The sequence below is a fragment of the Thamnophis sirtalis genome, unplaced genomic scaffold (assembly GCF_051295495.1).
Source record: "Thamnophis sirtalis isolate CommonGarterSnake01/CBP01778 unplaced genomic scaffold, rThaSir2_p1.2 scaffold_2, whole genome shotgun sequence".
NCBI classification, from domain to species: Eukaryota; Metazoa; Chordata; class Lepidosauria; order Squamata; family Natricidae; genus Thamnophis; species Thamnophis sirtalis.
Window position 1 is genome coordinate 14,666,962 of NW_028261382.1, and position 19,437 is coordinate 14,686,398.

The window sequence follows — 19,437 nt, forward strand, 5'->3', positions numbered from 1 at the left end:
CAAGATTTTTTTTTCCTATCTATTTTAAACAAAATCAGAAAAAAAAGAAGACGAGGAAAGTTAAATACCTTCCACAGATCTAAGAAAAATCTGTATGCAACAGTTTAAGGTGGAGGGAAAAATCTCCTTTCCAGGTGAGAAAGGTAAACTTCATCCTAATTCCTAAACATGGAGAATGGAGAATTTCTGGATTTAGAGCAGAATCCAGAAATAGGGAAGAGAGGAGTGCCAGTCAAAAATAAAAGCTGGTCGATAAAATTCTCCCCCAACCAAGATTGGGAAGAAGGCAGATTTTCTGAAACATGTTTGGGTTTATCACTCCAGTGCTTTTCACTTAGAGATATGTTGGCATTGCAATTTTCAGTCAATCAATCTTTATCACTGTCAATGGACCTTGCCAAAGGGGCACTATCTCAGCCCATACAGTATTTTTTGAGGGTGCTGCTGTCCAAGGGCTAAAGTCATCTCAAGGGCATTGCTGTCCAATGGCTACAATCATCTCAAGGGCATTGCTGTCCAATGGCTAAGCGATCTACATATCCGGCCACAGCTTAGCCACTTCAGTAACTGCTCATACATAATGTAATATTATTCATCATTTTATTCATCACTTGTATTGTACGTCCTTAAAGTAATTCACTGTACCGGTGTTTTATATTTTGATACACATTTTATATGCTGATTTTGTGAATTACATGCACTAATTGCTGTATTCTGTTATGCCATGTGAAATAAATAAAAGGTATGTAGATATTGTTTATGTCTATATTATACTTTACTGTATATTATATTATGGGGCCCAAGACAATTCCTCTTTACTCAATGCAGGCCATGGAAGCCAAACTGTTGTATACCCATTGTCTATATATTTCTCTTCTTCCTTGAAGTGGTTGAAAAGTCATGCCATCAGAGAAGAAGACTGAAAGGGGACTGTATATCTAAAAGACTGTGTCCTGAAGATTATTTGTTCTGGTTTACTGAATGTTCTCTCCAAAATAAAAATCTACCCAAATCAAGAAAAATGGGAGCTGCATAGGAAAGGATGCTTTGAAATGGAGACAATTGCTGTTCCAGCTAGTTGATCTATCCACAGACAGAGGAACTTCAAAACACTCATAAAATTTAAATGGGTGCCCACAAGCGGTGAGTTTCCCTTGCGCAATTGTCAAGTAGTGTTGTAACCATTCCAAAAGAAAAAGAAAAAAAAGGATGATACGTCAAAACAGATTTCTTCAAAACTGGTGTTCGACAATGACATGTAAGTCCATCAAGTAAAGGAACCACCTGACTTTATTCTGGATTTTAGGGACTGAACCTTTACTGGGAGCTGCCCAGGGTTTGTTGGAAGGATGGGTAGCTATATAAATACCTTAAATAAATAAAAATATAAACAAATAAAATAAATTTTTCCTATTAAGAATTTGTCCTCCTTTTTAGGGGTGAGAGATGAAGAGTAGCTCCAGTGGGAAAGTCAGAAGTACTTTTGCATTTTAATTTGATTATCCAAAGGGGTCTTTGGCCGATTTTATTTTTAAATATAAAAGATGGCATCTATAATGATCAATGAAAGATTGCAATAAAATTATGCCACTTTTACAGAAAAAGCATTTTTTTAAAAAATGTTTTTTTAATAGGAATAGAATAGAATAGAATAATTGGAAGGGACCTTGGAGGTCTTCTAATCCAACCCCTGTTTAGGCAGGACACCCTTTACCACTTCAAATGGTTATCAAACGTCTTCTTAAAAATTTCCAGGGTTGGAGCATTCACAACTTCTGGAGGCCAGTTGTTCCACTGATTAATTGTTCTAACTGTCAGGAAATTCCTCCTTAGTTCAAAGTTGCTTCTCTCTTTGACCAGTTTTCTCCCATTGCTTCTTGTCCTACCCTCAGGTGCTTTGGAGAATATCTTGACTTCCTCTTCTTTGTGGCAGACCCTGAGATATTGGAACACTGCTATCATGTCTCCCTTAGTCCTTCTTTTCATTAAACTAGACATACCCAGTTCCTGCAACCGTTCTTCATATATTTTAGCCTCCAGTCCCCTAATCATCTTTGTTGCTCTTCTCTGCACTCTTTCTAAAGTCTCAACATCTTTTTTTAAGTTGCAATGCTGTCTATAATCACTGTAAGGTGAAGAAAGATTATCTTATAAACAAGATTCCAATTCTACCTGTGAGATCATAGTAGAGAGGAAACATCTACCTCCACCAAAGAAGAAGTACTGGCCTATTGCAATGGTCTGGTTTTCTAAACTTCTAAAGCTTTCTTGCCAAACAGAATTTTCTTCCACCACTTCCCAGAAGAACAAGCTACAGTAATTTTCAGCTCACTCTTGACACTTCATCTTCCGAGTACAAACAGGAGAAAGTGGTTTTTTATGAACAGGTGCAAAACACACAAAATGAACGCAAAGTTTCTACAGAAAACCTTTTATCCATTGATCTTTACTAAAACACCGTTTTGGTCGTGACTTGGCTGGGTGTCACTCAAGACACCTGCCTCTTTCTACAACTCAGAATACAGTGAGGGTGGTATGTTGGACGCCCTGATTTGATGTGTGCAATTTACAGAATCCTTATCAGTCCCCTGGTGATCTCATGACCTTGTGATGCGAATGTTACAAATTGACTCAAATCACGATACAAAGCATGATGGAATCCAAATGCCAACAGCCTCCCTCCAAACCCCAAAATGACCACTTTGTTGTGGCTTGCCAGTGGCCAGCAGAACTGGTGGCAGACTCAGACAGTGAGAAGGTTGGGGATGAACATGGGCCAGTCCTGGAATCTGGGGAAGACTCTGATGAGTGCTCTGCATTGGAGGCAAAGATGGGGCCAGGGCCTTCTGACAGTTATCAGCTGTCTTTAGACATAGGTGGGGCAGAAGAACAGCTGGAGCCTGTTCCCAGTGTGCGCTTGTGCAGAGCTGCCAGGAGAAGGGAACAGCTAAAAAACCAAGGTCGACTCAGGAGTAAAGCCACAGGTGGACCGTGAATGACCCCTCCCATAGGGAATAAAGAGGAGCATAAGGAGAGTGGAGTTTGCAGGAGACAATTAGTTCAATTCATTAGGGTGAAGATCTGTTCCTGACTTCTTGCCAAGTATTGTCTGCTATAGAGTGGCATTTGGAAGATATCAGCCTGGCAGCTCTCCAAGCCTGATAAAGGTCTGTAGTGAAATCTCTTGAAAGATTGTTAGCCGGGACTTTGCTGGAGAGGAATTCACTTTAAACTAAATTAGACATGATGGCAGTGTTCCAATATCTCAGGGGTTGCCACAAAGAAGAGGCAGTCAAACTATTTTCCAAGGCACCTGAGGGCAGAACAAGAAGCAATGGGTGGAAACTAATCAAGGAGAGAAGAAACTTAGAACTGAGGAGAAATTTCCTGACAGTTAGAACAATTAATCAGTGGAACAGCTTGCCTCCAGAAGTTGTGAATGCTCCAATACTGGAAGTTTTTTAAAGAAGAGATTGGGCAACCATTTGTCTGAAGTGGTGTAGGGTTTTCTGCCTAAGCAGGGGGTTGAACTAGAAGATCTCCAAAGTCCCTTCCAACTCTGCTATTCTATTCTATTCTATTTATTCTATTCTAAATAAAAGGGGTTTTATCAGGATGAGGAGTCGGCTTCGTACTTTTGGGAAGCCTAGGTCAGAACACCATTAAACCCCCCGAAAAGTTGCAGCAAGCACTAGCAGTGTTTTATGCAGAAGGACAGTGGATTCTACCCAGAAAGAAGATATTACATGCTGAACTTTTGGGATAGCAGAGGTCTTTTGTCCCCAGTTCCTGCTGCTAGATTTCAGGTTCTGGTTTAAAAAAAATAAAATAAAAGCAAAACCGTTTCCTCCAAATTTGCCCATTCTGATATAATCTCAACAAAAGTTGGGATCAAAGCAGGACAGGTCCAGAGTTGAAGCTCAGTTTAAACATTATGCCTACTCAAACAAACAATAATAGACTATACTGATAAGATTGGGTTCAGATAAGAGGCTAAATCGTAATATTGTTTTTTGTCTGTCTGTTTTTAGAGTAGTACATTAACACAGCCAACAGCAGTTTGCTTAATAAATCATGTTTATATAAACCAAGACTCAGAGAAACCAACCTATTGCTTCAACAGTTGCTTATGTGCATCTTTTAAGATGGCAGTAGGATCCATGTTTCCCTTAGATCTTACAGCATGTTTAAAAAAAGACAGGATGCGTATGTGCATGTTGTGTCTGTTGCTCCAGGACATCACAATATTAGTGTTAGAAGAGGACAGTCACCAACCTCATTCTGGGAGAATTTCAAAATGTTAATGGCCTAGAAAGTTTTCCCTGGCTAAGGACCAAGAACTTTAATGGATTCATTTATCTTTTATGAACTTGGTTGGACGTGAGATTTTCTAGGTCTTTTTCTTTCTAATACCCAATGTAACAATTTGATATAATTTGCAGGAAATGAAGGTCAGAGTCTAGAACAAGAGATTCATCTAGGTTTCCATTTTATGTATGTCTAGTATCAGACAACAATCCTTCCATTTAAACCACCTTGGCTTTTTTATTAGCAGAACACAGAAATGTTGCTTTCAATGAACGAAGTTTTAAATAGGTAACATTTCTTATATTTTTTTTTAAAAATTGATTGTATGTGTGTGTGTTATAGCCATTCTGGATATTTTTCAGGGGTAGTCTAGGGAGAACTAGAGTTAATTAATAGAAGGTTTGAAAGAATAATCCGATTTTCCTTTAAAATTGTCTGAACAAAACAAAGAAAAAGAGAGGAGCTATGGTAGCCCAAATCTTTAGGTAAAGGTAAAGGTTCCCCTTGCACATATGTGCTAGTTGTTCCCGATTCTAGCGGCCGATGCTTATCTCCGTTTCAAAGCCGAAGAGCCAGCGCTGTCGGAAGACGACTCCGTGGTCATGTGGCCAGCATGACTTAATGCCAAAGGCGCACGGAACACAGTTACCTTCCCAACAAAGGTGGTCCCTATTTTTTTACTTGCATTTTTACATGCTTTCGAACTGCTAGGTTGGCAGAAGCTAGGACAAGTAACAGGAGCTTACTCCATTACGTGGCGCTAGTGATTCTAACTGCCAACCTTTCTGATCGTCAAGCCCAGCGTCTTAGCCACTGAGCCAACACGTCCCTTCATCCACATCCCTTTACCATGTCTCTTAGCCACTGAGTCACCACGTCTCTTCACCACGTCCCCAAATCTTTACCATGTTCTTGTTTGTTGTCATTAGCATAAAGTCATAGCTGCAGTTGGGAGGAAAATGTTCCTAGTTATTTTTACATAGGAATCTCTTCCTTTCCTGGTCATCTCCTTACCAACAGGTTTAAATCAGGATGGACTTGACAACCACCAAAACAACGGCCCGCCTAATACTCAACATAAATCGTTCTAAATTTGACTGTAAAAAATATGATTTCTGTAACAGAGTTGTCAAAGTCTGGAATGCCCTACCTGATTCAGTTATCTCAGCTACAAATTTTCAGAATTTCAGTTACAAATTGACTTCTGCGGACCTCACTTCATGCTTAAATAATCAGTATAGGGGGTGTGCAGAAGTGCATTAGCGTGCCTATTGTCCCTGAGCTTTTGCCCCCCTCCTCGAATGGTATGGTTGTTGTGTGTTTTAAATTGTGTATTGTTATGTTCATCTTTTTATCCCCCTGACCGAATTGTGAGCCGCCCTGAGTCCCCCTCAGGGAAAAGGGCGGCATATAAATGAAATAAATCCTAATCCTAATCCTGTCGTTGAATTTTTATTCTCTTATTCTTGTTCTCGTTTATGTTTGACAAATTCCAATAAAATAAAATAAATAAACAAATAAATGTAAGGACAACATCCCTGATCCTCAAAGCACTCGTCTTGGAAACATAACCCCTGGGTTTACTTACTTTGCTCTTCTTACTGCTGGACATTTTATTCCTGAGGTAGCTGAAGGTACGGCTGACTTTCGTTCCACTTTTGCCTTCCAAATCTTTTCTTGAGGGGCTGGGGGGCTGGAAACTGCCACTCTCCTCGCTGATGCTAAAAGCCAAGAGATAAAGCATTTCAGGCAATGCACAAGAACTCATCCGTTGCAAGTTGGGGACCCAGCATTTTCATCTGAACTGCCTAGGGTGCAGTTCAAGATACAGAAACAATTTTAAGGAGAAAAGACCAAAGTTTGCTTCAAAGCAAATGTTCCCCCGTCCAAAGGTGGCCTCAGTCCCCATATTCTCAAGAAACCTGCTACTGAGTTGAACATTTGAATGTATCATAGGAAGGAATTACTGCCTGCAGAACAAATGTACTTAATTTTTAAGTACAATTAAATCATGTCAAAGTCATTTTACCTAATTTTCAGAATATGGTCTCTCACATGCTTCTTAAAGGCTGAAAGTGGCCCTTGATCAATCAATCAATCAATCAATCAATCAATCAATATCAATCAATTCCTTTTGTGATTAGTTCCAATCTTGATTGCTCAGCAATACTTCCTTTTCTACAACAAAGAGCTCTTATACCTTTATCAACCCCAAACCAGTAAATTTTTGATCACAATTCAGAGATATGTAGATTTAAGCTTTCAATCAGTTGATCAATGGGCCATTTTTTTACATAAAAATGAAGCTTTTTTAAAAAAAAACCACTATCACCACCAATGGTCCTCTTTGTTTAAATTCTTGTTGAATTCAAGAAAGGAGCAAACTATATTTAGAACATGTTTAAGATATTAATAAAAAAAAGTTCACCTTTGAGTCAAGGAGCTGCTGAAGGATCGGATGCCTACAAAAACACACGGAGAAAGAATTCGAGTTAAAAATCCTCCAAAATCAAAACATATATAGTAATATGTGTGTGTAATTTTATTAAAACATATGTTCCAATATGACAGGATGGAGAAAATGTCACCAGTGCCAGATGATGTTTGATTCTGAATTCATCCAATACGTGTTAGCAGGATAAGAGTTGACTATGATATCTAGAAGACCATACTCTTTATTAAGATTATAAATGAGCAGTTATGTTGATTTCCTCATCTCTTTTTATGAAGATAGTTATTTTGAGAACCAACTGATGGGACCACATCTAGAGTCAATACTTCAGAGTCTTCCCAAGTTGTCTTGTGGCCCGCCAATGGCCAGCAGACCTGGCAGCAGATTCGGACAGAGAGGAGGTTGGGGAGGAACATGGGCCAGTCCTGGAGTCTGGGGAAGGGTCTGATGAGGGCTCTGTGTCGGAGGCAGAGAGGGGGCCAGGGCCATATGCCAGTCATCAGCTGCCTTCAGAGTCAGACATCAGTGGGGCAAAAGAACAGCTGGAGCCTGTTCCCAGTGTGAGCGTGCGCAGAGTTACCAGACGAAGGGAACAGGTAAAGAACAGAGGTCGACTTGGGAGTAAGGCCACAGGTGAACGATAAATGGCCTCCTGGAGGAAATAAAAGAGGAGCGAAAGGGGAGTGGAGTTTGCAGGAGACAATGACTTCACTTAATTGGTTCGTGATTCTCCAAGACTCCTTGCCAAGTTTTGCACATATCAGCCTGGCAGCTCTCCAAGCCAGATAAGGTCTGTGACTGTAACTCCTCCCTTTGTTGGATGTGAATGAGAAGAATTCACAGTAGAATTCACAGTAAATTAATAAAAGGGTTTTTTGTCAGGACAAGGAGTTTGCTGCATGCTCTTGGGAAGCCTAGGCCAGATCAAGTTGGTGTCTCTGATTATTTCAGGCAATCCATGAAAAGAACAAATACAAACATGGTTCAAAATCTAAACAGTTTCTTTCACATTTCCCAGCAAAAATAGATTAGAGAAAGCAGTCAAATAGGTAATAATTTAGGATAATTGCTGGGGAGAGTCAACAAGCTGAAGCCAACAATGCTCAAGACTTAAGTGCGGAAGATTTTCTTGTGAGTTTTATACCCAGGCAGAAAGGTTGGAGATCACATGAAGACCTTTGCAAAGGACAAAAGAAACATGCTTTAAGGAGTTGCCTTGGTAACTTTCTGGTAAGAAATTCAGCCAAAAGGATTCATGTGGCACTTTTAAGCTGTCTGAATCTGAACAGAAGTTTCCTACTGCAGATGTTCAAGATGTACATATTTATATTGTGATGCACACGGAGACACAATTCGAAGTACCTCCCTTTGAAATTAATTTATAGTTGTTTTATTTGCTTAAAAGGTTTAGGTCACTGCAGGTAGGTTCATGATGTGCCAGGGATATTGAAATTTCTGTCCTTCAAATTATACCATATGGGGGGGGGGGAATTAAACAATCCCCCAATGGCAAATCCTCACTCCTTCAAATCATCCCAAATCCCTCAAGGCAACCTTGTCTATTCCTTGACCATAAATGACCACGTGTTCCTTGGTTTACATTTATAGTGGGGTTATTTATTGTTGTTGTTGTTGTTTTAAATTGTCTTAACTATTTCCTCATGATCTGGCATCAAAAGGCAAGGAGAACAAGAAGGATACAGGATTTTATCTTGCTTGCCATTAGAGGAAGGCAATTTTTAAAGAGTGATTTAAAAGGATTGCTTTAGGAAAATCTCTCTTTAGAAAACAACTAACTTGTGTCCAGGGATTTGTCCTAACTATTTCAGGATTTAACCACCTCCAATAATGAGCTTATCTCCTGATTAAAATCTCCCTTTCACATTTATTTCCTAAGAAAAAAATGTTATCCAACAACCACAACAAATTCATTATTATTATTATTTTTCCCAAGGATCCTTGCAGGGAAGCTCCTTCTAATATTTCTTAATTTACATGTTTCATGCTCTTTCTCCTTTTCCACTTCAGATTGACACTGAGTCTTTATTGATTAGCCCCTTGGGCAATATCAAAGTGCAAAGTTCCAAACAAATGATTACTAATATTTGATAAAAAAAGCAATATAAAATGGAATTTGATAAAATACAATTTTAAATGGAATTGGAATAAAATACAGTCCAAAGTGAAATTGGAATAGAATGCAATAATTTAAGCTATAGATAAAATATGATAAAATTATATTTTGGTGTCTCCCCTGCAATCTACCCCAATCAGTCCCAGATATGCAGATCTCAACCGAACCATTTTGCTTAAGTATTGTGCTGTGTTAATTGTTATTTTCTGGTTCTGGCTGCACATAAGGTAAGTTGTTTTGATATGGGGATCCCAATGGGGCCTTCATTTGGTATATGGACCAAGGTACCCGTTTCTCAGCCCCTTATGCAAGCAACAATCAAATAAAGTGTGAGCTAGGTCTTCTACATGTTTCATAAAAGTGCTGTCTTTTTTTTTTCTGAACACCTGTTCATGTGAAATAACCTAAGGGTAAGTTAGTCTGCAGCAAAATTTAATATTTTTGAACACAAGCAAGTACAAAGACTCACATCAGCGTGGAGTCCAAGTGGGAGTTCCTACATGCAAATAGATAAATAAATAAAAGATGATAGGGCAAATCTGTGGACCATAACACCCTACGCATGAGTTCTGTATCACATAACATTCCTTATTGACCCAAGGGGCAAAAGGAAGAAAAGGAACCTTAGGAAAACCTTGTAGGCCAAATAACAGGAAAGTAAGCTGAAAAGCACTTGGGCTAGAATTTGCAAGCGGCAGTGAAGACAAGTGAAGAAGACAAAGCCGTTCAGCCGAGACTGAGCCGCTAGCTAGCATTTGCGTTCAACCAAGTCATGCCAGATTCTGAGCTTCTCCATGGAGCACTAAGCAAACGGCAGCATCCTTTTGCCCAAACAAGAATACTTACTCTCCAACTTCTCCTCCTCATCACTGGAAGAAGAGTCAATAGAAAAGACAGTTTTAGACTTAGGAATGAGAGGAGAGATGCTGAAGGAGAAGAAAACTCGTCTAGGTGGCTGAATCCATCCCTGGTCTGAAAAGTGGGTTAATGGCAAAGGTTAGAGCATGCCGTTTCGACACTGACAACAGACAATAACAAAGAAAAAGGAAGAACGGCCACAGCGGGGCAAAGGAGACAGCAAAAGGCATGTTTACAAAGCAAAGCAAAGCAAAATTTACAGCAGCAAAAGTAAGGAAGTGGGTTTTTTTTTTTAAATGGAGGGGAAGAAAAGGGAGGTTGCGTTGTATGCAAAAAAAAAAATGCTACAGGCAGTCCTCAACTTACGACAGTTCAAAGTTACAACAGCACTGAAAAAAAATGACTCATGGCCATTTTTCACATTTACGACCGTTGCAGCATCCCCACGTTCACAGGGTTTACATTTGGACGCTTGGCCACTGGTTCATCTTTATGACGGTTGCAGCATCCTGGGGTCACATGATCCCCTTTTGCAACCTCCTGACAAGCAAAGTCAACAGGGAAGCCAATTCAACTCAGCAAGCGTGTGGCTAACTTGACAATGGCAGCGCTTCCCGTAAACAACGTGGCAAGAAAAGTCGTAAAACGGGGCAAAACTCGCTTAACAATTTTTTTTTTCACTCAGCAAGATCGATTTTGGGCTCACTCGTGTTAGTTAAGTCGAGGGCTACCTGTATTGATTTGCGACAGTTTCCCTATAAGGCTTTCGTCACTACACTGTAAGCTGGAAATATGTCTCTTTTTAATAATCTAAAGGTAAAGATAAAGGTTCCCCTTGCACATAAGTGCTAGTTGTTCCTGCCTCTAGGGGGCGATACTCATCTCCATTTCAAAGCTGAAGAGCCAGCATTGTCCGAAGAAGTCTCTGTGGTCATGTGGCCGGCATGACTCAACACCAAAAGCGTGTGGAATGCTGTTACCTTCCCACCAAAGGTGGCTCCTATTTTTCTACTTGCATTTTTACATGCTCTCGAACTGCTATGTTGGCAGAAGCTGGGAGAAGTAATGGAAGCTCACTCCATTACGCAGCGCTAGAGATTCGAACTGCCGAAATGTCAACCATTCCAATCAACAAGTTCAGCATCTTAGCCACTGAGCCACCATGTCCCTTACTTTTAATAATCTAGTACTAGTCAAAAAAAAAAAAAAACAGCCTCTGACCACTACAGCCCTTTTCACCAGTTTGAACCACACCCTAACCAGCCTATGTGTCACTGGAAGAGATTACACAACAGGATCAATTTCGTGGGATGGACATCACCTGTTTATCTCTACGACAAAATGCCTCAACCTGAGCTCCCAATGAGTGTTCTCTCCTTCCTCCAGAAGCCATGGCTGGACCCTATTGCCCTGGATAATTTTTACGCAGTCTCCAATCTTCCCTCTGTCAACCCTGAAGCTGACCTGACCGAAGCCATCTTGAGAGTTTCACTGGAACTGAGGGATAGGGAGGCGGAGATTAGAGATAGCTGGGGTTGTGTAGCCAAAATAAAATACTTTCTCTTGGGAATCAAGGACGTTCTCACACCTAGACCATGGAAGGGAGTAGTGAGGTCACCAGACCAGTGGATGCTGTTTTGATTGGGCCATATGACTGGTTGTTTGGGGTTGTGGGAAAACTTTAACTTTTAATTAGGTGAATCTTTCACCAGATCTGTGCCAATATGATATTTCCAATAAAGCTATTCTTTGAGGGTTTCACCTGCCTTGGAGTTTTGCTTGATATGGGATTATTACTTGGAATCCTGACACCGTCTTTATGGAAAGATGAGAAGATGTTCAGGTTGCAGTTGGAGAGGATCCTGGAGGAAGCGGACTATCTCGGCCTTATTCAGTTAGACTGTAAATTAGAACAACTTTGACTGGACTTACTGACGTCTTTTGCCAACCTGGAATCAGAAATGTGTCTTCCTTAATTTCTCAGTAGATTTCTATTCCACTTGATCACAATAAACTTTTGAATGATTGGTAAGAATGTAATTGCCAGTGGTTGTCCTCCTTTCTCTACAGCTAGTTCCAGCCAGTATTGGTCAAGAGGGAGAGATAAGGCCCAAAGACCCTGATCTGTGGGACATCAGTGTATGGTCAGTCTAGTGAAGAGAAGGACCAGGGGAGACAGGATAGCCCTCTTCCAATATTTGAGGGGCTACCACAGAGAGCAGGGGGGTCAACCTATTTTCCAAGGCACCTGAAGGTCAGACAAGGAATAATGGATGGAAACTGAACAAGGAGAGATTCAACCTAGAAATAAGGAGAAATTTTCCAACAGTGAGAACAATCAACCAATGGAACAGAAGTTGGCTTCAGAAGTTGTGGTAGCTTCATCACTGGAAGCTTTCAAGACTACCATCTGTCAGAAATGGTGTATGGTCTCCTGCTTGGGTGGGGGTTTGGACTAGATAACTTACAAGATCCCTTCCAACTCTGATAATCTGTTAATCTTCAAGACTCAAATTTCTCTCCTCACCACTCTTCTTCCTGATTCCCACGTCCTTTTTCAAGCATTCTTTTAAAGGCTGGATTTTCCCAAAAATCTAAGGTTGGGCTTCGGGAGTACATTTAAGGAATTTGAGGGGGGGGGGAGAGATTCCCCAATGGATGCTATTTTTATTCCTAGATTTGTATTGCATTTACGGATTATTGTTTTTAATTTGAAAGCTGCTTGCGTCGTCTGGAGTGTGATAATAGCAATAGCAATAGCAGTGGACTTATATACCGCTTCATAGGCCTTTCAGGCCTCTCTAAGCGGTTTACAGAGAGTCAGCATATTGCCCCCAACAATCTGGGTCCTCATTTTACCCACCTCAGAAGGATGGAAGGCTGAGTCAACCCTGAGCCGGTGAGATTTGAACCGCTGACCTGCTGATCTAGCAGTAGCCTGCAGTGCTGCATTTAACCACTGCGCCACCTTGGCTCCTAATAATATATACATTCCACCATCACATTATCAAGTTCTAACAATTCTTGAAGTGCTGAACTCCCTGTGACCTCTCAGAGGTGTCTTTCAACTTTTTTCTTCTGTTGCATATCTTGGAAGCACAATTCAGGTGTGAAAAGCTGTGCTGTCAAGCTGTTTTGAAATCGTTACACACTCCTGAAGAATCAGTGTGTCATATTTCACTTTGATGAAGTAGTCTGTCTTCTTTTTCCTCCCATTTTCTTATTTGCATTGACAAGATAATTATTGAAATAAACTTCCACGTAGAAAAAGTATTTGCCTTAAATCTTTCTCCATGTCCTGCTGAGGTGTACACCCTTCAAAATTCTGGATATGCTTAGGTGCAACATATTTGGAGTTTGGGGTAGTTTGAACACAGAGACCTCATCATTTCCATGGATGTAGTAGCCAAGAAAATATTGTTATTTTGTTCTGCTGTTTGTTTTTTACATAATTAATGTGAATAGCGGCAACAGGCATTTCAATTCAGCTAAACTGTACAGAGTACTATATGGGAAGGGAGGGGGTTTAAAAATATTTTAGTAAATACCCTGTTTCCCTGAAAATAAGACCACCCCAGATAATAAGCCCAATTGGGCTTCTGAGCATATATGCCCTCCCCTGAAAATATTGCAACACAGCAGCAGCCATGAGGTGACCACGCTTGCTACCTCCTGCACCTCAAAAATAACAAGACCTCCCTGAAAATAAAGCCAAACACTTATTTCGGGGTCAAAAGAAAATAAGACCCTGTCTTATTTTCGGGGAAACAGTGATCTGACCTCTAAATGCTCATAGATGTGACTAACGCCAGAAGAGACATTCTGTGCTTCTGTTCCAATTAAACTCAGGATACATTAAGGTGAATAGGACAATTGGTCTAGACCAGAAATAGAATCAAATGGCATTTGTGGTTATCAGTTTCCTCAGAAATTTTCCCTTTGTTCATGCTGTGCTTTTCTCAGCTGATTTTTAAGATTTGGTGATTTATTTTTGAAACTAAACTGAAAGATTATACCATAAAATGAAAATAAAATAATAAAATAAAATATGAAATGAAATGAAATAAAAATAAAAATAAAAAATAAGAATAAGGTTGTGAGTGCTCCAACATTGGAGGTTTTTAAGAAGAGATTGGACAACCATTTGTCTGAAGTCATATAAGGTCTGCTGCTTGAGCAGGGGGTTGGATTAGAAGACCTCCAAGGTCCCTTCCAATTCTGTCATTCTATTATTCTGTTATAAGGGAGCATGATTAGCCCTAGAGTAGTCTTCAATTGCAAGATTACCTTTGAAGCCCACATTGATATCATAGAAGTTCTTAGAAAAATAAACATGGTGAGTGTCTCTGTCCAGGGATTTATTTGGCAATGAGCCTCTCTTTTCAGACAAAAAGGACCAACATCAACTGGAGGTCACACAAAGAATGATGAGGGACAGAAGGTTTTGAGAGCAAGTTGGCCTTCTGATAAACATGGATTTGGGACTGATTACATTCACCAAGACAGTTATTCTATGAATAAATCCTCCATCATCCATAATCACTACTTTGTAATATCACCATGTACCTATTTCAACTTTAGATAGCCTTGGGATACCCTCCTTAATACTACATTTGGAATGCAAGGTGTTACCTGGAATATACTCCTTAGGAATTTCAACTAGGCTCTTTGAAGAGGAGTAAAGATAGTGCAAAAGTAAAAATTAAGCACAATCTATTTTCCCGGGAAGTCCCACAGAAATAATGGAGCATCTCATCTGGGAGCATATTTATTTATTTAAGAAAATATATATGGTCCAACTCATTCCTGATGACACATATAAAAGTGAGTTCCTACTATTTCAGAGTTTGAAAAATATTGATATAAGAATCAAGTCTTGTCTTGATGTAGTTTACTGAGAAAGTTTCCCCTCTGTAGACTTCATATTGATTGTTTTCTTGGAGATTGGTGGCTCGGCTTTTCTTTCTTCCTTCCTTCTCAACCTTTTGACTTCTGGATGGTTGTAGCAAAATTACTCTAAAGTCGTAGAAAAGCTATTGACCTCTACCCAGACCTTTTAGTCGCGCTCCAGTACACAGGAGATCCCTCAAATGTTTCTGTTCTTGCAACTATTTCATCATTATTTGATTTTGGCACTTGCCTATATTGCAAACACTTAAAATTTTAAACTTCTTAAGACTTTAAGAATAACAGAGTTGGAAGTCAAACTCCCTGCTCAGGCAGCAAACTTTTTTTATGATGCAAATATTTCTATTTCGCTATGCTGTTATCTTTAGAGCTCACACTCCCCTCTGGCATCTGATCAGATAAAAAAGAATATCAGTAACATTTTAAAGAAACAAAAATATAATATTAACTTCAGCTGATGGTAATTTGGGGCAGCTATCAACCGTAAGCCTCCCTCAAGCCTCCGCTTAAACCATGTTGCAATATTAAATTATCAAAGTATTAAAATAGAAACTTTCCTTTGCATAACACTGTTTTGGGCATCCATTTCTTTCCTTGCTATTAATTTGAGCTGCGATACAGATCTCTTTGGAGAGGAGTGCAAATCTGAAGGAAAGCATTTGCAAAAAGAGTTATCCTATAATTAAGAGAAAATAATCCGTTTCTCAAAGAAAAGCTGGTTTTCAAGGGAGTGATTCCCTTTTCCCTTTTTTTAGCCACTTGAAATTTAAAAGAAAAAAGAGGACGCCAATTGGGCCTTTGTTGCGTACGTGAGCCCATCCTGTGTGCGGATATGCCCTTAATGAGGGCCTTCAGAAGGAGGAAGAAAATTGGTACATTCTGGTCACCGAAGATGAAGTGTCTATTTTCATGGATGGACAAGTGTTTTGGTTACTATTGCTAAGGGAGAAGCAAAAACGAGTCAACATCCTTATGAGTCACGGGTCTCGAGAAGCTAAGCCAGATCTTCCAAAACGGTTTGCTTGTTAGAAGAGACTTTTTCAGTGGCAAACTCCCAAACCAGAGAGGCTTCTCTCCAAGAGGTGGGGAAAAAACAATGATTTTTCTTATATGTGCAGAGTGCTTTATTTTATGGCAAAAATAAAATGGGTATAAAATAAAATGTGGACTTGGGAAGACATGACAGCAGCATTCCAGTATTTGAGGGGCTGCCACAAAGAAGAGGGGGTGGATTCAATTTATATTCCAAAGGACAAGAAGGCAAGATAGCAATAGCACTTAAGACTTATATACCGCTTCGTAGTGCTTTTACAGCCCTCTCTAAGTGGTTTACAGAGTCAGCCTCTTGCCCCCAACAATTTTGAGTCCTCATTTTACCCACCTCGGAAGGATGGGAGGCTGAGTCAACCTTGAGCCTGGTGAGATTCGAACTGCCAAATTGCAGGCAGCCAGCAGGCAACAGAAGTAGCCTGCAGGAGTGCACTCCAACCACTGCGCCACCGTGGCTCATAAGATTAGAAACAATGGATGGAAACTAATCCAGGACAGAAGCAACCTGGAATTAAGGAGAAATTTCTTGACAGGGAGAACAATCAACCAGCGGAACGGCGTGCCTTCAGAGGTTATGGGTGCTCCATCACTGGTGGCTTTTAAGAAGAGACTGGACAACCACTTGTCTGAAATGGTATAAGGATCTCCTGCTTGAGCAGGGGGTTGGAGTAGAAGACCTCCAATGCTTTTGTTTCATTTTGTTAGTCTGCTTTACTGTTTTGCATTTTATTTTCTATGATAAAACAACATTTTTTACTTGTCCCAGCTTCTGCCAACCTAGCAGTTCGAAAGTACGTAAAAAATGCAAGTAGAAAAATTGGAACCACTTTTGGTGGGAAGATAACAACATTCCGTGCTCCTTTGGCATTTAGTCATTCTGGCCACATAACCACAGAGACGTCTTCGGACAGCGCTGGCTCTTTGGCTTTGAAAGGGCGATGAGCATCACCCCCTAGAGTCGGGAACGACATATGTGCGAGAGGAACCTTTACCTTTTAATCATGGAATACAATCCCTCTTTTCCAGGCGCCTTTGAGCCACACCACATAACAACTTGCAGAACTGATGAACAGTGAAGCTGCACCGGAGACGCAACTTTCACAACTGCAAGTCAGAACCCACTGACGTTCCCTCGGGGAACACAATCATCCTCTAAAAACATGTCTCACTGTCATTTCCGCTCAAAAAAATAAATAAATGAGGCAGATTCAGAGATAGCTTGTTCCTCACCTCTCTCAAAGCTCCAGATAGACATAAAAGTATCTAGGAGACATTTTCCAAGAAGGAAACATTAGTCACAGCGGGATGCAGTTTGTTTAGTTATTTTGGACTGTCCCTAGCACCTTAAAGATGGTTTCCACATCTTACTGAAGACTTGTCTCCGCTACGTCAAGATTTCAGTTTCTTTTTATTCTTTCCACTACTGAGAGATGGCTCAGCGGTTAAAATGCTGAGCTTGTCAGTTGGAAAGCTGACAACTTAGGTTTGAGACCTGAACAATGCGTGACAGAGTGAGCTCCTGTTCTTTGCTCCAGCTCCTGCCCACCTAGCAGTTTGAAAGCATGCAAATGCAAGTAGATAAATAGGTACCACTTCAGTGGGAAGGAAACCGTGTTTCATGGGCTTCAACGTAGAGTCATATTGGCCACATGATCAGGTAAATGTTTTCGGATAACGCTGACTCCCTCTGCTACAAACGGAGATGAGCACCATCCCCTAAAATCAGACACAACTGGACAGGGACAACTTTTATCTTTACCACTTTTTTCCCAGTGCTAATCTGATTGTCAACCCTGAAACTGACCCGGCCGAAGCTATCTTGGAATGTCAGTGTTGCCACATTGGAGCGAGAGATAGGGAGGGGTGATTAGAGATAGCTGGGAGTTGTGTAGTCAAAACAAAATGCTTTCTCTTGGGAACCAAGGACATTCTCACACCTGGACAGAGGAAGAAGGAGTGATGTCACCAGACCAGCAGACGCTGCCTTGACTGGGCCATGTGACTGATTGTTTGAAGTTACTTTTAATTATGTGAAAACCAAGGGGGTCTCTCAGAGTTGGTTTTCACCAGATATGTGCCAATCTGATATTTCCAATAAAGCTATTCTTTGAGGAATTCACCTGCCTTGGATTTTTTTTGCTTGTGATGGATCTATTATTAATAAGCCTGACACTTACTTCTTGGAGAGGCATTGGAAAGGAATGAGAGTTCAGTAGTACGCTAAGTCTCAAACTTAATCCAGGGTTAATTTTTTTTTAATTCTACATTTTTTTTAAAAAAATGCACAGGTTGGACTAATAGAAGAAAGCTTGCACATCTTTACTGGAGTAATTAATTTGGCAGAGCAACTGAAAACTTCACACAATGCAGGACCAGATATTTGCCTTCTCTGATAAATACTTACATCAAAATAGCACAAAGCTAGGCGGATACAGGAAAAGCAGAAGAAGGTGTGCTTAAATACACTCACAACTGAATGCTACATGCAAAGAAAATTAAATTAAAACCCACAAATACTCACTATTGTCTGACCCCACTTGGGTGATGGTCATCAACGACATGGATTTCGTTAATGGAGGAGAAACGGGACTTGTGGAGAAGCCTAAGGAGCGAGGCTGTGGTCTTTGGAGAATCTGTGAAATGCAGGACAGTTACCACTAAATTCAGTCTTTTCAGACTGGTCAAACAGACAAATAGAGGAAGAATATTTGTAGCGCAGGGCTTAAATAAAGGGCTCCTTGGTGCTTTCTGAGCTTGGTTGTTTCCTTGCAGATGATTAGGGGCTGGAGGCTAAAACATATGAAAAACAGTTGCAGGAACTGGGTATGTCTAGTTTGATGAAAAGAAGAACTAGGGGTGACATGATAGCAGCTTTCCAATATCTCAGGGGCTGCCCCAAAGAAGAGGGAGTCAAGCTATTCTCCAAAGCACCTGAGGGCAGAACAAGAAGCAATGGGTGGAAACTAATCAAGGAGAGAAGCAACTTAGAAGTAAGGAAAAATTTCCTGACAGTTAGAACAATTAATCAGTGGAACAACTTGCCTCCAGAAGTTGTGAATGCCCCAGCATTGGATGTTTTTAAGAAGATGTTGGATAGCCATTTGTCTGAAGTGGTGTAGGGTTTCCTGCCTAAGCAGGGGGTTGGGCTAGATGACCTCCAAGATCCCTTCGTACTCTGTTATTCTATTCTATTCTATGTAGGTAACATCATCAGTGATAAAAGGGAGTGCGGGTGGGGAAAGAGGGAGGAGGAGGAGGAGGAGGAGGTAGCATTCCCAGAACCGAAGTTCAACCCCTCTAAGCTTCCTTGTCAACACAATTTTTTTTTAAATCTTTTTTTCTCTAAATCTCTAAATCTTTTTCTCAATCTGGCTATGATGTAAAACCATCTTGACAGGCAGTTTTACTACAGCACGCCGGGAATATTAAAGAGGAAGGTATTTGGAACTAGCTTGCTTAACACAAATGTACCATGAAAAAAAAAATCTACCCCCTCCCACCTCAAATAGATCTAGAAGTTTAAGTCCTTTTTAAGTCAAACTCAACTTTTGGTACCTTCATGGAAATGTCCATGGAGTTTCCTGGATGGTAGCAAAATGATTGCCATTGCCATTTTCTAGGACATTTTATTCATATATATAAATGTGTAGAACTTCATAAAGAGTCCTAATTGTTCATTTGTTTTCAACCACTTAGTCGTGTCTGACTCTTTGTGACTTCATAGGCA

At 40.3% G+C, this 19,437-nt stretch overlaps 1 protein-coding gene across 6 annotated transcripts in view; it reads right to left on the minus strand.

The window, feature by feature from the left end:
• AKAP13 (A-kinase anchoring protein 13) overlaps positions 1 to 19,437 on the minus strand; it is a 290,352-nt gene that overhangs the window by 56,145 nt on the left and 214,770 nt on the right. For all 6 annotated transcript variants that reach the window (XM_087704310.1, XM_087704313.1, XM_087704311.1 and 3 more), the window contains 3 exons: positions 18,232 to 18,343; positions 6,737 to 6,770; positions 5,897 to 6,029 (listed from right to left, as the gene is read on the minus strand). In XM_087704310.1, the coding sequence (XP_087560436.1) occupies positions 5,897 to 6,029; positions 6,737 to 6,770; positions 18,232 to 18,343 (279 nt within the window). The remainder of the gene's footprint in view (positions 1 to 5,896; positions 6,030 to 6,736; positions 6,771 to 18,231; positions 18,344 to 19,437) is intronic.